Raw genomic sequence first — 23,735 nt, 5'->3', positions numbered from 1 at the left:
AAAACAAGAAGTATGAAGCTTCATTTACGTCACAGCTGTCAAAATGAGCCTATACGAGCAGTATAGATAAGAAATGTATTGTGAGAGTTCGAGTGACAAAAACTGACCCCAAGGCTTATACTCCTGTCGGCTATATTTCTCCGTCGATCTTAAAGATATTGTTAATATCGCGATGACTCGGCAATCAGTCACCGTTGGAGTCGCCTAGGCTACATATGTACAAAGAAAATACAGGAGGCTAAAAATGGCCAACACTTTATAGTAGGCTTAGCTATGGTTTGTGCACCCTCTCCGTAGTGACGACGACGCTATGCTTGCAGACTCGTGATATAAACTTCACCAAGGGTTATGATTTGTTTGACCCGGCCAATAAAAAACCGATAGCAATAAATGTTGAAGGAAAGCGTAGCAAATGCCTCTGTAGCCGACCAGTAACCAAGGCATTCGCCATGGATATAGAGCGAGGACAGTGAATAGTCTATGAATGTACAGCCAATTTTGAAATAATTTGGTGAGCTTTTAGCGGCGTTTTGTACATGGGCGATATGAGAACTGACTGAGGAGGAATTTTCAAATTGGTTTATGACTTCAGGAACAGTTATCGATCAACCGAACAACACAATTACTGTTTATGGTTTACGACCTTACACGAATGTCTGCACGTAATGATAGTGCAGGTAATTGCAATTTTATGCTGATGATTTATTGTCGTGGAACACGGAACGCATATACCTGAGATCAGCAATCGATAACAAGTCAGCTCAGTGTTGACATCATTTTCGTTAGACGGTAGTTTTATTGTGTCTGCAGTACGGCAGTGACGCTATTCCAGTTCGGTGGCGAAGTCTTGTGATTTCTACACAAACAGACGCGCTGTTTACGGACGAGAGTGGTGTTGTCTTTGTTCACCGAAAAGAAAATGACGTGCCGCGAAGGACCAAGAATGAATGCGCATTATTGCGATGTACGAGGCTAGGCACTGATTGTGGGAGTACTAGAGTCGTGCTATAAGCTGCGGGCTTACGAGTTATATCGCCGGCCATTACATGAATACTCATCTGATACACAAGATTATGCCATCCCCCAGTTCTGTATCATTGTCCGTAAAATGGGGTTAATTAATGCTACCTGTTGTAAACAAGTCTGTCGGCATATTTAGAGAGAGCACACCTGGCTGGCCTAAAATACAGATACTACACAGATAACAAAGACATCGTGCAAAAATGCTGATTTTCAGTTTGTATGCGGATATGGGTTTATTTGTCTAACAGACATTTCAACTTTCAAAGCATTCAAGGTTTATTCGGCGAACCCTTGTTCACATATTTTTAAAATTGTAAAAAAACCCTCAATTTTCACTTGTTTGATCTTGAAAACCTAAAACTTATAATAAGTCTTTTTCCGTTTTCCTTGAGGTATCTACAGAGAGATAGCTACTGCGAAATATTGCTGACCCAACGGCGATTTGCTTATTTATTCTAAAATATTTGAACAGGCACCCGTGACTTGTATTTATTGATTACGATGTCAGGATAGTGTTTGACGTGGCTTTGAGTAAACATGGCGATGTGTTTGAACCTCACAGACCATTTCGATCGACCGACGTTATAGACTTCTAGACTTTGCTCTGTCAAGTTGTATTCCGGCGTCTTGAAGTAAGCTTGCTTTTCGTGGTTATACCTTGCTTGATGATGTGAACACGGTTGTGGATTTTACATTTAATAGACGTGCATTTTAAGCATACCCCAAGTTTTTGGGTTTATCAATACCACAACAGAGGAAATACCAAGCGACAAGTGCATGGCCTTGGATTTGCCTACGTGCATTTATGCTAAAAACACGGCCTGAGGTATTGCAGGCCGGGGATTGCAGGCAACCATTTGTCACCATGAAGTCGAGAACGCTGATTGTGTGTCATTGAGGCAGTATATCACACGATACACGATACAGTGTATCACACGATACACGATACAGTGTATCACACGATACATGGCGCCCTTGGGTACATCAGAGCACTGAGACCCACCCCCCGGTCCCCGGGCCACAACAAGATCTGTCAAGGTCAAGTGCTAATTCTGTAAAATCAAGGATTTTTTTCAAATATTTTGGTGTTTTCGGAACCGATGTGTGACATCCTTGTTCGCATTTATGGCAAGATACTATTTTTTTTGGCAATATCAAAATTAATTCGGCAAAATACACCCTGAACAGATTTGTGTTATGTCTGCTCATTTTAAAGCTATTGGAGTAATTCGCCGTCTTATTTGTGTACAAGTAGAAAATTTATCTTTTCTAGTAGAGTTAACACAGAGATGGCAGCCATTTTAAACTTCAAATATTAGTAAATTTGAGGTAGTTTCTCCAGTACCAAAATTTGCAAGGTCACCCCGGATTTTAATTTTTTAATTTTGAAAGGGAATGGTGGAAAAGTGTCTTGGACCAAAAATTAGGAAATGCTACTCTCTACGCATAAATCTGTTGTAGCCCGTTGGGCACAAATGGAATACTCCCGGAAGTACTGACATCGTTTTCGGAGGCGGAATCGTGGTCAATTGGCCAAAGATTTCATGAAAGTTTTAATGGTTTTTATTGAGAAATTTACATGAGCTTGGCATATAACCTACCGGAAACTTCAGTTGAGCTGAATGAAACCAAATACTTATTTTAAAGTGTTACTGTTGAAACCTGCGCTAGCGAATATTTCTCAGTTTGAACATAGGTTTTTCTATGTCTACTGCAGTAACTGTCTCCGAGTTTTACTGGGGGATAGCTTCAACTTGTCTGTTACAAACAGTTGTAGTACGGTGTCCGGTCCTTACCAGAGATCGGAGGTACCACGGAACCGTAATACTTGTGTAATTGATGACAAAGATGCCGGTAAAATTGAGATTGATGGATTTCATTTCACGGGGACTTAGTCCACATTAAATTCATTCATCATTTATTACGATTCAAGTTTACCTTTCTACGTCATAATACTTTTACTCAAAAGGTAATACACATTGTATTCTAATAACACACCATCGTGTGATACAAGGAATTGCTAACTCTTCATAATTTGTCGATTCTGCAAACTTACATTCGTTGTCGGTATTTTTATTGCCACCGTGGCATATGCGCCTTGTCACACTGAAACATCCACGCGGTATCCCCTGAAACGACGCGTCGTAGCAGGCCGCGTCGTGCCGGGCCGTGACAATGAGAGAGAGAGAGAGAGAGAGAGAGAGAGAGAGAGAGAGAGAGAGAGAGCCTCCCTTGCATACTTCCTAGCAGAAAACACCTTAATCGATTTCCCAATTCTCGCCAGTAGCTTACTTTAGCTTTTTAAAACAGCCTTGCTATACTGATTAAACGTACATGTGGCCACACCTGTTCCACTTAAATGAAACTCCAACTGTATTTATCCCTTGTCCGTAGTATTCTTGATTATTCATCCCAGTCATGGGCTGTCACGACTAAGCAATCAATGCTTCATCTTGAAGGTGTCCAAAGGAGAGCCACAAAATATATTCTTGGATATCCCCAGGAGATGGATTACAAAGAGCGTATGATTAAATTGAATTTGCTCCATTGAGCTACAGGAGAGAATTAAATGACTGTGTCTTTTTAGCTAAATGTTTTACTGGTATATATGACTTAAATTTAAGCCAGTTTGTCACTGTAAATAATTCTCCTGATGAACTTCCATGAAGATGTCACTTTTAAAACTGAATGTTTTCGTTACTCGTTTTTTGACAGAGCTTTTTACTCGAGTAGTGTTATGCCCTTTCATGGCAAATCTTCATCAAGTGTTAAGTCATACAAGTCTATTTTATTAAAACATTACACGGGTTTTTAAACAATAATTTTTATCCTTGTAACACTTGCACTTGGGTGGGAAAGTGCCACTGTAAAAATTGCCGTCTCTGTAATTTCTCTGTTTTGTTTTGTTCTGTTTTGAAATTTTTTGTATATTTTATTATTGTTTTATACTGCGTTTGTCTTTTCTGTTTTTAAGTTTGTATGTGTAACTTGTTAACTGTGTGCTTTTGTGGAGGGTTGCTTTTGTATAGGTTTAGTCACCTGTGCGACTCATCCTGACTTTATGTCAAAGCTCAATAAATAAATAAATAAAAATGAATCATAATTAAGGGTATGTCTCCCATCCCCCCCCCCTGCGTTTGCAATGTGTGATTTGCATGAATATTATCTGAAACACTAGATTATGCCATCATGATCCCTCAGTTTTTATCACTGTCCGTAAAACGGGGCTAATTGTGATGCTATCTGTTGTAAAAAAAAAGTCTGTCGAATATTTAAGAAAGAGCACACATGACTGGCCTAAAATACAGATACTACACAGATGACAAAGACATCGTGCAAAAATGCCGATTTTCACTTTGTATGCGGATTTGTGAATGCGTTTATTTGTCTGACAGACATTTGAACTTTCAAAGCGTTCACGTTTATTCGACGAACTTTTGTTCACTTGTTTTAGAAATTGTAAAAAAAACCCTCAATTTTTCACTGGTTTGATTTTGAAAAACAAAAACTTATGATAAGTCTTTTTCCGTTTTCCTTGATTTAACTACAGAGAATAGCGACTACAAAATGTTGCTGACCCAACGGCAATTTGCTTATTTATTTTAAAATTTTTGAATAGGGACCCGTGACTTGTGTTATCGATTACGATGTCAGGATAGTTTTTGAAGTGACTTTGAGTAAACATAGCGGTGTGTTTGAACCTCAAGCACCAGATCACCAACGATGTAGGCTTCGAGTAAGAACTTTGCTCTGCTGTGTCGCAGCGGCCTGCTTCCGTATGCGTGGTTGGAATACTACGATGATGCGATGTGTACACCACAGTGCATTATATTTAATGAGTATATGAACGTGCGTTTTGCTCATGCCCATAATCTTTTGCTTTATCAATATCACAACAGAGTAAATACTAAGCGACTACAGTGGTCATATCTAGGTGCTTTTATGCTCTCGTCGAAAACGCTTATTGTCACTGCAATCCCAATATATCACACAATCCATGAGGGCGCACTCATGTTGAGGACACAGAACACCCCCACAAGAAAAGATCTGTCATGGGCTGATTCTATAACATCAAGGATGTTTTTTGAAATATGCTCTTGTTTTCGGAACCAATTTGTGACATTCCTGTTAGCATTTTATGACCAGATACAAAATTTATTTTGCTTATGTCAAAACTATAATATGGGAATTTTAGGTAAAATATACCTTTTAACGAATTTGTGAACTAAAATTTGTACAGTAATTCTCTGATCTACCACTTATGTTTGCTCATCTACACTTAATTAATAATATGCGGCGATTTCTTCACATTATTTGCAATGTTCGATTGAGGAAGACATTTTCCTGATCTTACAGAATTACAAAACCCCCAAATTTAATTCGACCCTGCCGATATAAAGATGTATGTAATTTCATCGCCATTCCGGTTTACCGTCGCACGTGATCAACTTGAATCGCGCAGCAGTAGTGCGCCAAAACCAAACAATGACACATTAAATGCCAAACCTTTTCAGACATTTTTGTCACCGCTATAGAATATCGCCTGGGCAATAATTTTCTGATATTTTCCAATCGTTCGGTCAAAAACTGTAGCCAATAAGTAATCATACCCATTTTGTCCAAAATTATCAGACGATTCACCGAAAAGTTCGCAGAAATTACTAAAATGTTGCACTAAAAGTTTTGGTTTCGACAGCACTCAAAGGGTTAACAGCCGATGATTTGTATTCCCTGCTTTGCACCCAGGGTACACGGGTTGCTATTATTGTGTCATAGACTGAGTGTTATGGTCCCCCTGGCTTCTTCCTTTGTTTCCATCAAAATCTGCTGATGAGTGGTGAAGATGACTTGAGTCAGTTGATGAAAGTTGCTAATAGAGAGGATTTGGAGAGAGATTAGAGCAACGGAAGCTGAAGTAGGAAAAGAATTGTTGACTGCGCTCACGAATATGTGGCTAACAAGAATATGACCTGAAATTAGCTAATTAAACGTTTGTAGTTTTGCATAAAATTTGATACTAAAAATATGATAACCTCAAACTTGAATTTTTCGTCACTGTAATTTTCAAAGTAATCAAACTTTCCTTCACTTTTTTGAAATTGGAACCCCATGACATCAAGAGGTTAATCACTGCATATGCCAAACATAGTTTGCGTTTTTGGATCGAGAACTAGGCGATGTTGCTCTCGACACAAAAATTGATTGTAACTCGTTTTGACTGCTCAGTTAAAAAAGACAGGTATTGGTAATTTAAACGTAGATTGACGGTATTTCCTGCGTTTTTGTGATTTGCGTATTAGGCGAGGAAGCAAAACAAGCAGAAAGCGATTAGATCAAAACGATATCGGGAGTCAGGCGAAGTGATATTTTATTACACTTTGAGGAAACAATGCTCGCCCTTTATATGTACATAACCTTTATGTGCTCAGATATTTCAGAAATGTAAGACTTCGTTCGCAGCTTATAGCCATAGACGCAGTCTCCGTGAGTCGAATAGAATGGTTTGTAGGGTTATAATTCACGACGACGCAAGGCAGTATTTTTGGCACTTTCAACAAGCCATAACAACGTCCACCTATGATCACTTCCACAGGCAAACATCAGTGAAGAGAATTCCACGTGATGGGTTGTGAGCAGTCGACGACATTTAACGCCGTAGACTTGCCCAGCAACCGAGCGTCAAAACAGTGACCCAGACTATTTCTCGACTTAGGCGACCCTGACCCTGTCCCTAAGATGGAACCGGAGCCAGTGTATGCTGAGATAGACGATGTGGGATACAAACACACATACATGAGGCTGAACACGGCCGAACAAAAGTACGTCATTTCACATTTTTGGTCGTCATGTGTCTTCTTTTTGTATGCTACGTAAGTAGCGAATATACATGTCGGGGCTATGCCTACATAAATACAAACATGCATAAATGCGTACATACTTACGCACACACGCACGTAAATACATAGATACATACATACATACATACATACATACATACATACATACATACATACATACATACTATCGCAAATTTGGTTTTAGATTCGGCAGTTATAAAAGACAATGTAAGTTCCGCCCATATACGCACAAGCAAAATTATTTTGTTAGTATCCATTGTTAATGAAACGCATCATATCATAAAAAAGGGGCGTAATTTTTATAACAGTTTCGTTTTTTTCCATTCGAGTGACCTTGACTTGAAAGGATGTGCCATTTCTTACTCGTATTTGTGAAAGCGTGTTAAATATAACATAAGAGTCTTGTCAATACAACACGCTGTGCAAAATATTCAGTGTTATTGTTGACAAGCGACCCCAAAATACTTGTTTGTCATCGATAACATTCGACTTTACTCAAAAAGTTAACATGTAAGCATTGTCGCAAATCTAGAGGTTGTGAGAACAGAGATCTTTGACAATGCATAAAAAATATTGAAACTTTTATTACTGATAGTTTACATAGAACGGCCGGTATGTTTCTTTTATATTTCAGACGGCTGAGAGAACGACCAAGTGCAGACAGACTACCGAAAGCCGCTGCCGTTTGCTCCTCATGTAACAGGTCATTCAAAAACGCGAAGCTGTTACCGTGTTCTCACATCATTTGTCTCGACTGCGCCGATGTGATGATCTCCCATGGTATTCTCACCTGTCCGACGTGCAACAGGGAGCACAAGTTGCCGGCAGATGGCGCTGTCTCTTTGCCGGACTGTTCCTTCCTCGATGTCCTGATGGACGGGGCCCTTGATTCGGGGTCGGCTCCAGGCAAGACCCCCGTGGCTAAAGGCCAAATGGGGAAAACGTGGGATGTGTTGTGCTGCGTTTGCACCAAGAAAAACTCCAGTAAATTCTGCAGCGACTGCGGCATCGTCATGTGCGCCCAATGCAGTAAGACACACAAGAACATACCCGCGACCAAGAATCACCGATTGATGACGATCGACGAGTACAAAGAGGGCGCCCTTCTCCAGGCGGAGGTGTTCAGACCGAACGAATGCCCAAAACACAAAGGGCGCGAAATGTCGTCTTACTGCGCAACGTGCGATGTCCCGATTTGCGAGCTGTGCGTGAGCTTTCAACACAGAAAGCCTGACCACAAACACAAGACGCTGAAAGAGACGATGGGGAAGAAGCAAGGGCTGCTCCTGCGGAAGTTGGAGGACGCGAGAAAGAAAGCCTGTTCACTGGAAGGCCTGAGTAGTGAACTTGAAAGGAAAGACAAAGCTTCGGCGGAGTGGTACAAAAAGAAAGAAGAGGAGATAAAAGTCGGTTTCAAGCAGTTGATGGATGGACTGACGAATGCCATGAAGTTCGTGGAAGCCGAGCAAGAGGAATTACTTCGGGACCTCCACACCACCCGCGGCGCAGAGAAAACGATGCTCAACGGTCTCAAGGAGAAGACGGACAAGTCTCTGGACGAAATGAAGACCTGCCTCGGCGCCGGCGCCAACCTGCTGCAGCACAGCAACGAGGTCGGGTTTCTGTCGCTAGTCGGGGATACCATGGCAACCATCGACAAGAACATCGACACGGAACTTGGACAGGTGCCAAGTCTGACTCCTAAAGCAGGGCCGTCGCCCGAGGACAAGCTCGGCGCTATAACAGACGAAGCCCTGAGCATAGTCGTGACTGGCAACGACCGATTGAAATACGTCGAGCTGAAAAAGAAGAGCAAAGGGACCTTGAAAGGGACACTGAAGTCATTAAGAAAGTAACCGGAAAAAGCAGGATAAACTAATAAATAAATAAATAAATAAATAAATAAATAAATAAATAAATAAATAAATAAATAAATAAATAAATAAATAAATTGATAAAAAGGAATACGCAGACACAAATATATGTATACACGTATATATATAATATAGACATTATATATATATGTTTAATATATATATATATATATATATATATATATATATATATATATATATATATATATACCTACATATATGTATATTACGAAGAAAAGTAAAAACTGATTTATCTTTCATTTGTCTTGTAATTCAATATAGATATGGAACAACGTTGTTGTGAACGTCAAAAGAGTATCTAAATATTTACTGTATTAATCCGCCACTCATCTTTCCTTTAGATACTGTGTACACAATTTAGGCGAAAATTTGTAAAGGTGTGAGTTTTTGCATTGGCCTTGATTTGTTTGCATTCAATTTGAGAGTTGAGTTTTGTGATGTTTTTTATGCATACTATATATAAATGTGAGCGAGGTAGCGTAAATGCGATGGTATTGTCCTCGTCGTGAGTACCCTGCTAAATACCTACCAATTAAAGACATTTAGTATACACACTTTTTCAATTGGATTTTACCATTCTTAAATAAACTGCATTCGGGAAATCCAAGGAGACGAATTAAAAAGTAGGACTTTAAGTCACGTACACACTTTTCTAGTACCGTAGCTATGGGGATACCCGCCCAGGGCCACATTTAATTCATAACAAGGCAGTCGCTCAAGAAATGTCTGCCGTGTGTTATGATGCATTTCAGCAATGCGCTGTCATAGATGTATTCAATGCGCAGAGACCAAAAAAGGTGTCAGCGAATCATGAAAGTCGTCAATTTTAGTCAACGTACTGACATTCACCCCCATAACCCATCGCAGTAGACAACTGTATAACAAGTTAGTTGATATTCGAGTTGCGAAGCAATTCCTAAAATTAATGGAAGAAAATAAATATAAAAATTTTCCGGCGCTTCGTTCATCACTGGATTATATTACAGCACCCAGCGTGTTTGTTTTTCTGCAGTGCGTAGTGATTTACGGTAGTATGCGCCTCTAAAGTGAAAAAAACTTAAATATTTACTCAAACTTTCCTCAATGAAACTTTTCACATCCTCTCACCAAATCAAGAATAAAAATCAGGGGTCATCGCGCAATGTTTGGTATTGGATAAACAATTTATCTTACGTTTACCGATAACTCGAATTCAAAATGGCCGCCATCTCTGTTTTAACTCTACGGGGTCGATTTCCGAAGAACTAAGATGGTAAAATTAACTCTTATTCCCAGAGCTGTAAACTGAGCCCTCACAAGTGGTAGATCGGAAAGAATTGTATAAATTTGAGAGTCTGAATATCTGTCCCTAAAGCACATTCTACCTTCTTGGGCGAACGCAAAGACTCTCACGGTATACCACGATTGTCTGAGTGTCCGTACGGGACTCAGAGATATTTTGGGGATAAGAGTCTAATGTCGACATGTCAGATATGTGTAAATGCGCAGCAATATTGCAGAAGCCACGTCCAAGTGAGCTTGTGGGTGTCTCACAACGATGCTTCTACTTTGCCGACATGTGTGATGACTGTTTTTTTGTTTTTTGTTTGTTTGTTTGTTTGTTTGTTTGTTTTTTTGCTCGGTACGGAACGGTTCAATAAACTTTCCTTCATTTAAGAAGCCTCCAGTTAGGTGTATCTTTCTGCAGTTTACTTACATCCGACCTTCGGAGAGATGTGTGGTATACAAGTAAAGGGCCCTTACAAACAATGAATAATAAAAACCCGAACTTGTAAACCCATAGCAGTATGGTTTTTTTGTTAGCCTGGATATTGGCGAATGCTGGGATCTGTAATTGTTATCATGATTGTTTACACAAGGATCGTGTGGCTGCAAATTTCGAATTACCTCTTGAAACGTTTTTTTTTCATTCTCCTGTATAAACGCTGTAGTGTTTCCAGTGACACTTGCGGAACTTTGAGCTATTTGTCTTTGAAAATATGGTGATGGATTTGGTCGATGACATTCAAACGCTTACTCGTGTATTTGGGTTGCATTTTATTTAGATGTTAAAATCTAATTTGTGCGCTCGTACGTCGCCAACGTTCGAAAATCAGTCTGTGGTCACACTTTGGTAAGCTTTTTCACATAAAATTGCTTTTGAATGAAAACCATGTTATCGAAACAAATGGCGAAAAAAGCTACAGCTAATAGGAATTTCATTGACAGTTAGTAATCGACATGCACATTATTTTTATGGGCAAACCCATAACAAGTCTGGGAGTCAAAAGCATAAATAAATGTTTATGATATTTGATATATTTTAACAACGCCTAAAAGTGAATAAAGAATACACACGAACCACACACCTGAAACTCCAATCATCATATCAGTTATGGTGAAATATATCAACTACGAGCTCTCAGTCCAACCGCAAGAGCCCAGGCTACAACAAATTTGCACGATTTTGAGTGTTATGAAATACGAAAACGAGTTCATCTCGTCCTTCCTTATATACTCAACCAACGAAAAGTGGAATAAATTTAGTAGTTTATATTGCATTATAATTACGTTTCCCTTTCGTGTACGGGTCTCGGCCCGGTCAGGCCCTTTCGTACCAGAGCGATCAGACTATGACCTTCAGCGTGCCCTGAAGAACGCGCTGTGCGTGTTATCGTATCAATATAATACTTATTAATCATTCGATGTGGCCGACATAGACCTCTTTTGCATCATCGGACACAATTCTTTACATCGGGGCTGTTCGGTGTCACTCGATCGATTACAAAAATAACGAGAACCGAGAAATTAAATTGCTAATATTGCTTGGTATTTTGACACGTTATTGATCGATTTCAATGCAAGCTGTTTAAACAGAAAATCTCCTTTGCAAATTTCAATAGGCTGGTGTGCGCGATGACTGACATTCCTATAAAGAGGTTGGCAAATGAAATAATGTTTAAAGAGGCATTAAATAGACCTTACATTTATCAGTCCCAGAAACGATCGAGAAAGGCGCAATTTCATTCAACCATTCGTGGAAACGAACTTTCGTATACATCAATTATCACGTTTCAGATACACGTTCCACCAAGTAACTGTAAAAACGCAATTAGCTGAAACCCGATTGTTAGTAGTACGGTCAGATTCCGTGCAATTTTCTTTTTCTCAAAAAATACCAATAATGAAAGTTTCTTCATGTTCAGTTGTACTGTGCACACACCAAACTTAAAATTGCTTGATGATATGTAAAACATTTACAAACACAAGGTGACGCGCAAGCCACATATATTGCCACATAGATAGATAGATAGATAGATAGATAGATAGATAGATAGATAGATAGATAGGTACTGTAGATAGTTACATGCATAAATACATACATACATACATACATACATACATACATACATACATACATACATACATACATACATACATACATACATACACACATACATACATACATACATACATACATACATACATACATACATACATACATATATATACATACATACATACATACATACATATATATACATACATACATGGGTTCTGTGGATGAATGATTCGAAGAGAGAAAGACCTTACTACCATTCGTGCGATGTCGGAGCATGTAATGGTTGCCGAAAAGTCACGATTCTTTCAAACGAATGCATTAGTTTAAGTAGACACATTGTGTTGGCAGATCGTGTTTCCTTTGATCGAAACAACTCTTTATTTTCCGTGCATAAACAATGGACACCCTTGAATTAAGTTCAGGTGTGACCCACTTCACATCAGGTCACGTCTGTTTCCACTTAAGTTGTGTGTTTAATCTACTCATTGCTCGTGTGTACAACAGACAAAGCAACAATTGACAATAAACTTCAATTCGTCGACATCTTACTAATAGTATGGTACCAGACGCTAGTCAATATGGCGTATCAAACTTTAATGGTCGTTCTTGCGCATGAGTGACTCAGCTTGAAAATTAACAACATTTTCCAGTGAAATAAAACTACTCCTCCCCTGATTGAAACACTGGTATCATTATGTATGTTTTGTTTTCTTCGGTTTCATGCATCGTGACTAAAACAGAGGTCGAACATATGCATGGTCACATATTCATTCAGTATCTTCCAACATGTCTAACAAAATAAGTAGTATTTAGCATCAAACAAAATTCATGAAAAATGGCCGACTTTGTCCCTTTAATGTTCGGGAAGTTACTTTCATTGTGGAAGTCCGCAAACATTAACATTAACTTGTACCTAAAGGAATCTTACGTAAATAGACTACCTTCTAATAATTAAGTCTTAAATTTGACACTGTACGGAAAATGGTTATAAAATTTCATGGGCCATCGGTTTGACAATTGCATTGGGTGAAATGTATTTCCTAGTTTAGCAAGAAAATAATTTCCGACACGCAGAATTCGGTACAAAAATGCAGTTTCAAATGTTATACTATTATATCGCGCCGCGTACAATGGAGTTTAGAAGTCAACAACGAAAACCCTGTATTTGTGAGCGTGGACGCATGGAGTAAGTGATATAGGCCGGTACTTGTGTCTAGGTCATTTTTTTTAATCTGAAACGTGCATCAGAAAAGACAACAGCTGTCATTCGCCATTGTTCGCTGACAAAACAGGTGTTGTATGCGTGAACGTCGATGATGACAGACTTCTTCACATTGGGGTCCTGAATGGTTTATTCATTGATATTGTTCGGGTGTTCAAAATGTTAAGCTAGTTGATTTCTTCAAAAACCTCCATTTCCCCCTAAATAATAGGACGCGGAAGGCTGTAACATACTGCGCGAATAGGCGCGTTTGGAACTGTCATGTGTAAGGATGAGTTCATTGGCAAGAAAATGATTGATATATGTCTTAGATCTTCATTCTACCAACAACGTCGGCTATGTATATATTTGCCTCCAACGTGCGATGCGCAGCTGCAGTCGACAGGTGCGTCAACAGCAGATGTAATTTAGACTTGTCATGTACATACACTTCAATTTGGGATACACACAGTCTGCTTCATTCTCATTCGACTTTAAAATTATAAAACTGTAACACCTTCCGACTGATATCTGTCTGCCTGTCTGCCTGTCTGTTTGCCTGTCTGTCTGCCTGTCTGTCTGTCCGTCTGTCTGTCTATCTGTCTGTCTGTCTGTCTCTCCTTTCCTCTCTCTCTCATTGAATTGTGGTCAAAAATCAAATTTGAACAATGCTGTTTACTTTAAAGCCAGGGACAATATTAGTGGAAGCCACCTCGTTCCCGTTAGACAATGTAACTCTGTCACAATGCCTTACTCTAGCCACCCACGTTGGGTAAATGGCCTCGTACTCATTTTTTTAGACGCTGCGCCTAAAAAACATATCATATCATAATGGTCTGCAAAATACCAACCTTCAGAGCTTTGTATTAACATTTACTGATTTATCTCTACGGAAAGACACCCCAACTATTCATATCGTAAAATATTCTATATACAAGCTGAGAGTTAAGAGCGGTGAGAAAATGCATGTGGCTATGCTGGGGCTGTTTCACCGTGCAGTGAAGACACCCCTTCAAGTTATTCTATTCGTTACCCCTTACACGATTCGAAGACTTCCGCCAAAGGAAGATAATCCATCGGAGGTATATCAGCAATTTACTTCACATGCACAGCCATGGACTGCGCAGACATCATATTATGATGTCTATGAATTCATTATAACGGTAAGGGGCCGAGGATAATTAAAACACGCGCATGGTAAACGAAACTGAGTGCGTTTGGCCACCCCCCCTCCCCTAAACGAAAGTTTGGAAGTGCGAAAATCCAACCAAGCCTCATTCTGTATCTGCATATCAACAATTGCGCACTGTAATCGAAATACAGCCAAACCCCCTCCCCCTAAACACAGAAGTTGCGTTTACCGTGCGCGTGTTTTAATTCTACGCGGTCCCTAATAGCGGCGGTGTGCCGCTGTTCAAACGAATAAAATTGCAGATTAGGCAACTGACGATGATTTATACTGGTCGCGAACTGACTTATTAATAGAATGGCGATCATATTCTCTTTCTCTGCCTAATATAAAACGAGGAACGACCTGCTTACATTTTACTGTCCCGGGCAGAATTTAAATGACTATTGGTCTCATAAAACGCGATCGTTTTCTTTTTGGTCGTGTGTTCCATATATCACCGCCAAAGCATACATTTATAAACGCAGCAGTTTAGAAATTTGTTGAAATTTTTTTAAAATGCTGTGGTTCATTCTCCATGTTACGTACCTTAACCAATTCAGCCTTGGTAGTGTTTTTGGCTTTCCTGTCTTGTTTCTGCCAGGTGTGTATGTCTGTCCATCTGCCTGTCTGCAACACACACACACACACACACACACACACACACACACACACTCTGTCTCTGTCTCTGTCTGTCTGTCTGTCTGTCTGTCTGTCTGTCTCTCTCTCTCTCTCTCTCTCTCTCTCTCTCTCTCTCTCTCTCTCTCTCTCTCTCTCTCTCTCCTTTCAAATTCTCAAAAGCTAACTTCTCCTAAAAAAACAGTCATGGCTATTTATACAACAGAAAAAGTGAGCTACGCTAGAGTTTACTGGTATATGGCTCAAGGCCCGCACAATCTCACCCTGGTACGCGACGCGTTTACTTTTTACTGAGTACGCGTGTGATGTTATCAAAGTCGGTGATTACTTTAACAAAAGCGGTGACATCGACTACGCAATTCATTTAGAAATGAAACATGTATAATAAGTGTATATAAATAGATAAAGTGTGTGTATATATGTTACAACACGATTTGAACTCATTTGGGATAATTGGATTTTCATATTTTTCAAATTCCTCAAAAGCGTACCGTATAGCTGAATGTTGCAATATTGCAAATTACTCATAAAAAGAAGGGTTTATTGTAAAAAGAAAAGCAAATGAATATATTTGTGGATTAAATCGGCATAACTTCATTATCCAATTATCCCAAATTAGTTCCGATATATATATATATATATATATATATATATATATATATATATATATATATATATATATATATATATATATATATATATATATATATATATATATATGCACGTATATAAATTTACTTACTCTGTTTAGGTCATATCATTTAAATATCTATCTACATTACATTTACATTCACGGCATGGCGTCAGAAATCGATCAATAACATAAATTCAACCTTAAAACTATTTCCCGGAACCTGGTACCAGGACAAGTTTTAATAATCTATTACATTGGAAGAGAATTTCAAAGGGACTTATTTTTTTATCGTTGTATGGTAATTTCATGTTCTGCCAAATTTAGCATACGCTTTTATTGCCGTTGCAATAGTTGTCGGCGGCATTTTATGAGAGTGACATATTATTTACTATATGTCATCGGATTAAAGCTCGTTTCACCTAGATAATCCAAAAAAACATCACTTTGTGTTGGAAAACAAAGTGAAAAAAGAGTTAACAATGTACCTGTCTGTCGTCTGATTTGCATAACTCTTACATCCTTGCCCCCCTTCGGTACCAATGGAATCTCCTACACCTCCAGGCCATAAATGTGCTTGTTCGCGCTGGCTCACAGGCTTACGTTTTGAAGCAATAACTGCTGTTGAACTCGCCGCACGATGAAACTGCTTGGTGTTTTTACAGTGTCGCTTTTAGCAAGCGTTGTTCGGGGGGCTGTCATCAAACAGGTAAGTTTTAGCAACTGCTTATACTCGATTTTTTAAAAAAAATTCAGTAATGTTACAACACCGTTTATAATCTGGAATCGTCAACTAATTACACTGAGAGAGAGAGAGAGAGAGAGAGAGAGAGAGAGAGAGAGAGAGAGAGAGAGAGAGAGAGAGAGAGAGAGATTGAACTATAGACTGTGTCAGGTCGACAAATATTATTTTTGCCTTGTGTTGACCGTTTGTGATCAGGTAAGTTGCCTTAATACAGACACCTAATATTCGCATTTAATATATTCGCAGAGTATAGATACAAAATTCTCACATTTTGTTGTCAAGTTCATTTTGTTGTAGGCAGAGGCAATCATTTAAAATTTAATTCTGTGTATGCACGATAATTTTACTATGTATTGACATTGGCTGACTCGTGAGAACAAATTGAACGATGCCGTGTATTGTATCCAGTATAATAGCGTCTGCGACTGGTATCTGACATAAATGTAACAAAATGTGGAAAGAAGTTCTAGGCTGAATTATTATTCTTACAACAGGAAACTTTAGGCGCTAGAGAGTATGCACGACGCGCCCTTGGTGTGCAGGAGAGTTCTGTCTGTGAACAGTTCTTCGGCGCCGACTATCCGTACATCTGCAACAACAACGCGATGTGTCTATACTGTCCCGGCAAGACTGTCGGGGACGGTACCTGCCAGGTCTGCAACGGGAATAACGAATGCTCCACTGGGGAAGATGAAGAGGGTTGCACAGGTAATTACTTTATCAAAGAAAAGCTACTGGGGGGCGGTGTATTCCATGATCCCTCTTACTCTGACGGTATTTCTAGTCTGTCGGCTTTTTTGGCTTAATTTGAAGTTCTTAAAAAAATGATTTCATCGACAGCGTGACAGGTAGGCGAGAAAATAAATTTTCCCCGGCGAGCTATATATATGATGCATATAATTTTGAATTTACAGTCTCGTATTGATATTCTTGATAGTTTCTCTGGTACTCGATGTCGTACCATGACTCCTATTTCGTAATTGTTGATTTGGAGAGGGAATGATATGCAGTTTCCTCAAGCAAAGTTTATTTCACTTTGTTGGCGCATACAACAGACCTTAAATAGTGCTGTATGCTGACGGCGATCTGACAAAAGAAACACGCTGGATTTTGCTGGTACATGCATGTTAGGAGCTCATTACCAAAACTTCTAACCACGGAGAATACGGTTTATGCAATGTGACGTTTTTTTTCTCACATTTTAGAGAAACATGTGAGGTTTGCTATTTATCAAATGTTTTGAGCGAGTCGTTAGCTTGTTGATAAAAGGTCATTTACAAATATCGGGGATTTTCTGAACTCGCTGTATAATAGCGTTGGTGTTTATCGTCAAGGGTATCAAGAGCAACAGCGAATCGTACGGTGTGCGAACCTCGAACACAGTGTCAACGCTGGTATTTCGCTAATAGCCGTATAATGCTATATTTTGAGTTGTTCTATTTGCTATGAATAGTCGAAAATAACGTATAGGTATTTCGTCGGCGCATATACTGGGTTGCTGACGTTCTGACTTGATACAGACTTGATACTGAAATTCATAAGATTTGAACCTCTTCGTTCATGTATGTATGTATGTATGTATGTATGTATGTATGTATGTATGTATGTATGTATGTATGTATGTATGTATGTATGTATGTATGTATGTATGTATGTATGTATGTATGTATGTATGTATGTATGTATGTATGTATGTATGTATGTATGTATGTATGTATGTATGTATGTATGTATGTATGTATGTATGTATGTATGTATGGGTTGGTGGGTGGATGGGTGGATATATGGATGGATGGATGGATGTGTGTGTGTATGTATGTATAATTGAAGTATACAACTGACGTCACATAATTTAAATACTCCCCTCGACTTCATTGTCATTTACTGTATGAGAGAAATATCTCAATACGGTATATTAATCCGTAACATTTAATAGCTATTACCTCGGACAAAAATGTTAAACGGATTCATTTTGAAAACTGTATGGTAATTTCATTTTACACCAAATTTAGCACACGCTTTATTGTCGTGGTAATAGTTGTCGGCGACAATTTATGAGAACGGCATATCGTTCATGATATGTCCGACATGGGATAAATGTTTCACCTAGATTGTACAAAAATATATATCTTTTTATTGGAAAATAAATACGAAAAAAAGGTTTGATAATGTACAAATTTGTTTCAACTGAACTCTGCCGAGAACTCAGTCTTACGTACAAGATGTCATCATTTGAACGCTTCTTCTAAGTTTGGGAATAGTTTACCCGTGAATTTGGAATGTAAGTCTACAAAACACATTGTTTGTCGAGAACATCTCTTGATTCTAACATTGAGTATCGCTTATTACTTGTGAATTCTTTCATTAGTTTTGCTTACGGTGACTGAGCTGTGGCAAGTGCGATTGGCAAAAAAAACTAACGTATTCTTGAAATTTATCATTGTCATGAAACATGAACTAGTCAGTGAATGAATGAATGAATGAATGAATGAACGAACGAACGAACGAATGAATGAATGAATGAATGAATGAATGAATGAATGAATGAATGAATGAATGAATGAAAAAGTCAATGAATGAACGGATGGATAGATTAATGATATGTCAATTATAATGGATGGATGGATGGATGGACGACAGCACGAATCCATGAATCACTGAATGAATAAATGAATCAGTAATAGATAAGTGAACAAATGAATAAACATGAGTTTTGGAATGAATGAAATTATTTATGAGTAAATGGTTGTTTGAGAGAATGAGTGAATGAATAGTGAGTGAATGAAAAGATGGGTGGATGGATTAATGGGTGGATGGATGGAGTGAATGATGAATGGGTTAGCTGAACAAATGAATAATGAATGAATGGATAGTGGAAGAAAGCTTTAAGAAATCACCGATGAATGAATGAATGAATGAATGAATGAATGAATGAATGAATGAATGAATGAATGAATGTTATGTTGCATTCCTTTCAGTAGGAACTTTGCTACTACATCTGAGACATTCGTCTACTTCAACGTGAGAAATAATGAAAAAAATATACGTATACGTGTGAGTTAGGATTGTGTACATGAAATGAAAATGCATTTTTGAGATTGACAAAACCGTAATTGAAACCAACAAATAACTACAAGCATGGCAACGTGTAGAAACATCGTCAAACAGATATGACCTGTGCTTACCGTACTCTTATCTTCCTACAGTTCATACAGAACCATATCTGAATTCTCTGTGTTCAAATTCCAACCCCGACTTCCCGTTCAGCTGTGCAACCGTCGGATCGTCAGGTGTCACCAAGTGTCTGCAGGAGAGTCAGATCTGTGACGGCTTGTGGCATTGTGAAGACGGCAGTGATGAAAATAGCTGCGGTAAGATTTCGCATCAAGCTAATCTAGGCTAGGAACTAGACATAAATTACAGGGGGCGGTGTTTTTTCGAAACCGCTGCTTCAAAAAATAGTGACCCTTCAAAAGTTCTTGTACAAAAATTAGTGACCCCCCCCCTTATCCTTGCATGAAAATAAATGACCCTCCTGTTACTCAATATCCCCAACAAACGTTCACGTCCCCCCTCTGACTTGCTATACTTTTGAAGTTCCCCTCCCAAAAGGAAGGCAAAATATGGCTGATACAATACTTTTGTCCAAAAAATATCAAATCATATGTGTGTGATAATTCGTGTAAATGTACTTTGCTTGAAGTACTAAAAATACATGCGTTTACAAAAAATGTAATTTTTAGATTTCATCGATAACGTTGATTCGCTATACATGGTAGTCTATGAGAAAATTATGAACGTGTATTTTGCAATGTAAAACTAGCAATTATATCTGTTAATCTATAGACGTTTAATAACTGATATGAATGCACTTGATTAGCATGGGTCGTTTACAAGTTCACATGTTAACAAGAATTTTTTCAGTTAAAATAGACTCATATGACGATCATAATTTTTGATATTGTATTTTGCGGACCTCTGTTGTACGGCGTACGGGCTCTTGCACGCTGGGGCCCTTCCAGCGTAAAACGTCGCTATGCTAAACCTGTATCAGGGCCTTATTTAGAGACTGTAACCGTTTAATATAATCTAAGAGTGGACAAATATACACGGTCAATATTTGTCATCAAGAGGTGGGGACACGTGGAGTTGAACAATTCAGAGAGCAACTTGCACGGTCATATTGCTCTGGGACGGCGGCAAACTATTCTGACATGGCGATAGACCAGTGAGGAGCTCTTGTCGAGCTGAAAGGTCCTGGGCCCTGCAGTTCTGTAAAACAATGTGGGACACATGGGCGAGCTTTTAATTTTACAAGCAACCCCTGCCATGCCTAGACGTCATTTCAAGTATATAAGCCATTTCAAGTATATCTCGCTCTTTCGTTAGCTTGGTTTACCCATAGTTACTGAAGTGTAATCGTGGTTTGCTTTATTAATGCAAAGTATTCATAGCTGTTCTTTTACGAAACATCTATATATAACCACGAAATTTCGTCAAATTCTTTTTTGTTTTGTTACAGACTACAGCAAGCAGTACGGCACAGCCAATGGCCAGTGTCCAGTCCCTTCTCAAAGTAAACTCGGCGAGAACGCCGCCTCTTTCGACTCACAGATGCTGGCTGCTCACAATTACTTCAGATGTCTTCATGGCTCTCCTTCGATGACGACAAGTGCAACTATGATAACTCAAGCGACAACTGCTGTTGAAAACAGCGCCGCCACCAGCGGACTCCAACACACCTTCACAGGAGAGAATTTGGCCCTGATGTCAATGCCCATAGCTGACGCTACAGGTACTGCACAGAGACGGGTGCCTGTTTTGATTGGTCATATGATCTACGCGTACTGAATTTAGAAATTGTACCTTTAATTCATGTTTTCAAGATTTCTTTTTCCTGGCAACGTTTCAAATTCTACGCCAAAGAACTATTCCGTGGTCGACATCACTAACTGACAGATCCAAGTAGTGTTTCTTTCTAAAACCACGATAAGTGTGTAGCTTGATAAACTATATTCACCTTTAATCATCAAAAAAGAACAATAGGAGTTTATTGGTTTCAAAAGCGTTTTTTTTTTTAATTTATAAAATAAAGTCACTGTCCACGGGGTGCCAGACTTGGCGTGATGCCACCAAAACGCTGCAAGTCTGTATCTAAGTGAATTATGACCAAGTTTTTCGATGACTACGTCTGTCACATTGTAAAACGTTTGTGACTAATTCATCCAAATATTTGACAGTTGTTTATTTTACAGGTCAAACCATAGAAAAATGCTAAATTATTTGTTTCCACAGAGAAACGCACAATTGTATGACTGGTACTCAGCGTCAGCGTCAAATTGTCTTTTCAGGGTTCGGCCTGACCAAGATGTGGTATGATGAGATCGTCGACTACAATTTCAAAAACTACACACTGAGCACTGGAACTGTTGGTGAGTTCTTGTTACCTACAATAAAACTAACGCACCAAATAGTGTATCGGTTCAGTTTGACGTCTGATTATATTCAATTGTTCCATTATTTTTATAAAAAATCTTTCAACTTTTGGATTTCCCCATGCACCCACGCATGGCCGTAGACTCACTCAGTGTATCCTTCCTAAAAATACTGCCATCAACTAAAACAAACAGTTGTACCGACAGGCGACATCATCACATTAAAAATCCAACACTTACATTCCTACTGTAACAAATTTGACAAAACGTATGAACTTATCGTCGCGGCTACTTACAAGTAACACAAGAGCAAGTACACATGTAAATCAACCGATAAAAATTACTTTCTTCAATTCGTCATCAGGTCATTTTACCCAGGTGGTGTGGGCTGACAGTGTAAACCTTGGTTGTGCCCACAAGGTGGACGTCGACAGTAAAACACAGATTGCATGCGAGTACGATCCCCCCGGAAACCTCGCCAGCGTTCCAGCTCACCTGGAGAACGTGAAAGATTCAATCTAGATTTCTTGTCATCCACAGCTCAATATTCTGTATTCGTAGAGTTTGATCAGTTGTTTGAACTTTTCCACCATAGATATATCCTTCAACGCAGCTATTGCAGTATATATCTGTATTGATTAAAACAACGATTTCATCAGGCGAGGCAAAACCGAAATACAGCTGTACAAATTTGCTGTTATTAAACCATCAAATTGCTAAAATGTCTTTGTGATATTTGAGCTTTAGATTCTAAACCTTGTCTTGTTGTTGTAAAAAACAAGAAAGCATTTGCATGTTTCTTGATTCTATTAATGAATAAATATATGCCTTAGTCTAGCAAAGCAATCCCATGTCTTTTTCTTTATTAAAAAGAACATTAGCCAATGCTACTCATGTACTTGATAGCCAGCCCGGTAAACTATTCACAAAGGTGACGTCATTCTCAATATTTGTTGCATCTTTGTTCGGAAACTTTGGCGACATTCACGATGGAAAACCTATCTTTTAGTTAATGTAGTTAAGGCACCTTCAATGGCAAAACAGTCTCATTTCTTGTTCTTTCTTATTAAGCACAAGTGCAAATACCCAAGCACAACGTCTGCACTCTCGGCCGTGGATCCGCGGAACGGAGCTCTGTTATTATTGCATGTGTTATAAGTAGAAGCAAAAACAAAGTATGTCAAGTATGATTAATTTAAATATGTGATGTATGACGGAATACAAGTTCTTTCCTTTGCAACAAGGTTTGATGTGCAATGATATTTTGGTTTATCATCGCCGCCGGGTACAAGTGCTACGCCTAGGTTCTGACTTGGCACAGGCTTGTTTACATGTACATACTTAAGTGTCAAGGTTGTAGTTTTTGAGGAACAGGTCTTGCTCGAGCCTTTCGCTGCAATCACGGCGGGAAAGAACAGAGCAAAAATAATTGCCGCTCATTCAAAATTTACCGTACGGTGTGTATGGTGAATTCTTTGCAAACAGGCAGAAATATAAGCAACAAAGAAACACAGTTGTTTTAGTTTTATTTCGACAAGGAACTGAAGCCTTTCTGATTGGCATGATCGTGAGAACCCCCCCCCCCCAAAAAAAAAAAAAAACAAAAAAACAAAAAAAACCAACAACAACAAAAAACAAAACAAAACAACAAAAAACCCCCAAAAAAAACAAAAACAAAAACAAAAACGGGATAACGCTGTGGTCGACATGCATCAAAACTTTCGGGAAGGTGTTCCTTTTCTCTTTGATTAAAATATAAACTTCAGCTTTCTAAAGGCTATAGTCTTTGCGTTGACATTTTCGGTGGCGAAAGGTGGT

At 38.8% G+C, this 23,735-nt stretch overlaps 2 protein-coding genes across 2 annotated transcripts in view; both read left to right on the top strand.

Annotated features, from left to right (window-relative positions):
• LOC139125836 (E3 ubiquitin-protein ligase TRIM45-like) overlaps positions 1 to 8,974 on the top strand; it is a 10,666-nt gene extending 1,692 nt beyond the window's left edge. Inside the window, exons 2-3 of the mRNA XM_070691936.1 lie at positions 6,617 to 6,842; positions 7,516 to 8,974. Coding sequence (XP_070548037.1) covers positions 6,760 to 6,842; positions 7,516 to 8,737 — 1,305 coding nt within the window. The 5' untranslated portion in view covers positions 6,617 to 6,759 and the 3' untranslated portion in view covers positions 8,738 to 8,974. The remainder of the gene's footprint in view (positions 1 to 6,616; positions 6,843 to 7,515) is intronic.
• Positions 8,975 to 16,094: 7,120 nt separating this feature from the next.
• Positions 16,095 to 22,763, top strand: LOC139126119 (ectin-like). The gene is made up of 6 exons (XM_070692171.1): positions 16,095 to 16,446; positions 16,977 to 17,190; positions 19,689 to 19,853; positions 21,005 to 21,277; positions 21,834 to 21,914; positions 22,282 to 22,763. Exons 1-6 carry the CDS (start codon positions 16,378 to 16,380, stop codon positions 22,437 to 22,439), a joined length of 960 nt encoding a protein of 319 aa, XP_070548272.1. The 5' UTR covers positions 16,095 to 16,377; the 3' UTR covers positions 22,440 to 22,763.
• Positions 22,764 to 23,735: the final 972 nt, after the last annotated feature.

This window comes from Ptychodera flava (genome assembly GCF_041260155.1).
Source record: "Ptychodera flava strain L36383 chromosome 3 unlocalized genomic scaffold, AS_Pfla_20210202 Scaffold_26__1_contigs__length_13983176_pilon, whole genome shotgun sequence".
NCBI classification, from domain to species: domain Eukaryota; kingdom Metazoa; phylum Hemichordata; class Enteropneusta; family Ptychoderidae; genus Ptychodera; species Ptychodera flava.
The sequence above is the reverse complement of the archived record's forward strand: the minus strand, read 5'-3'. Positions and strand labels throughout refer to the sequence as shown.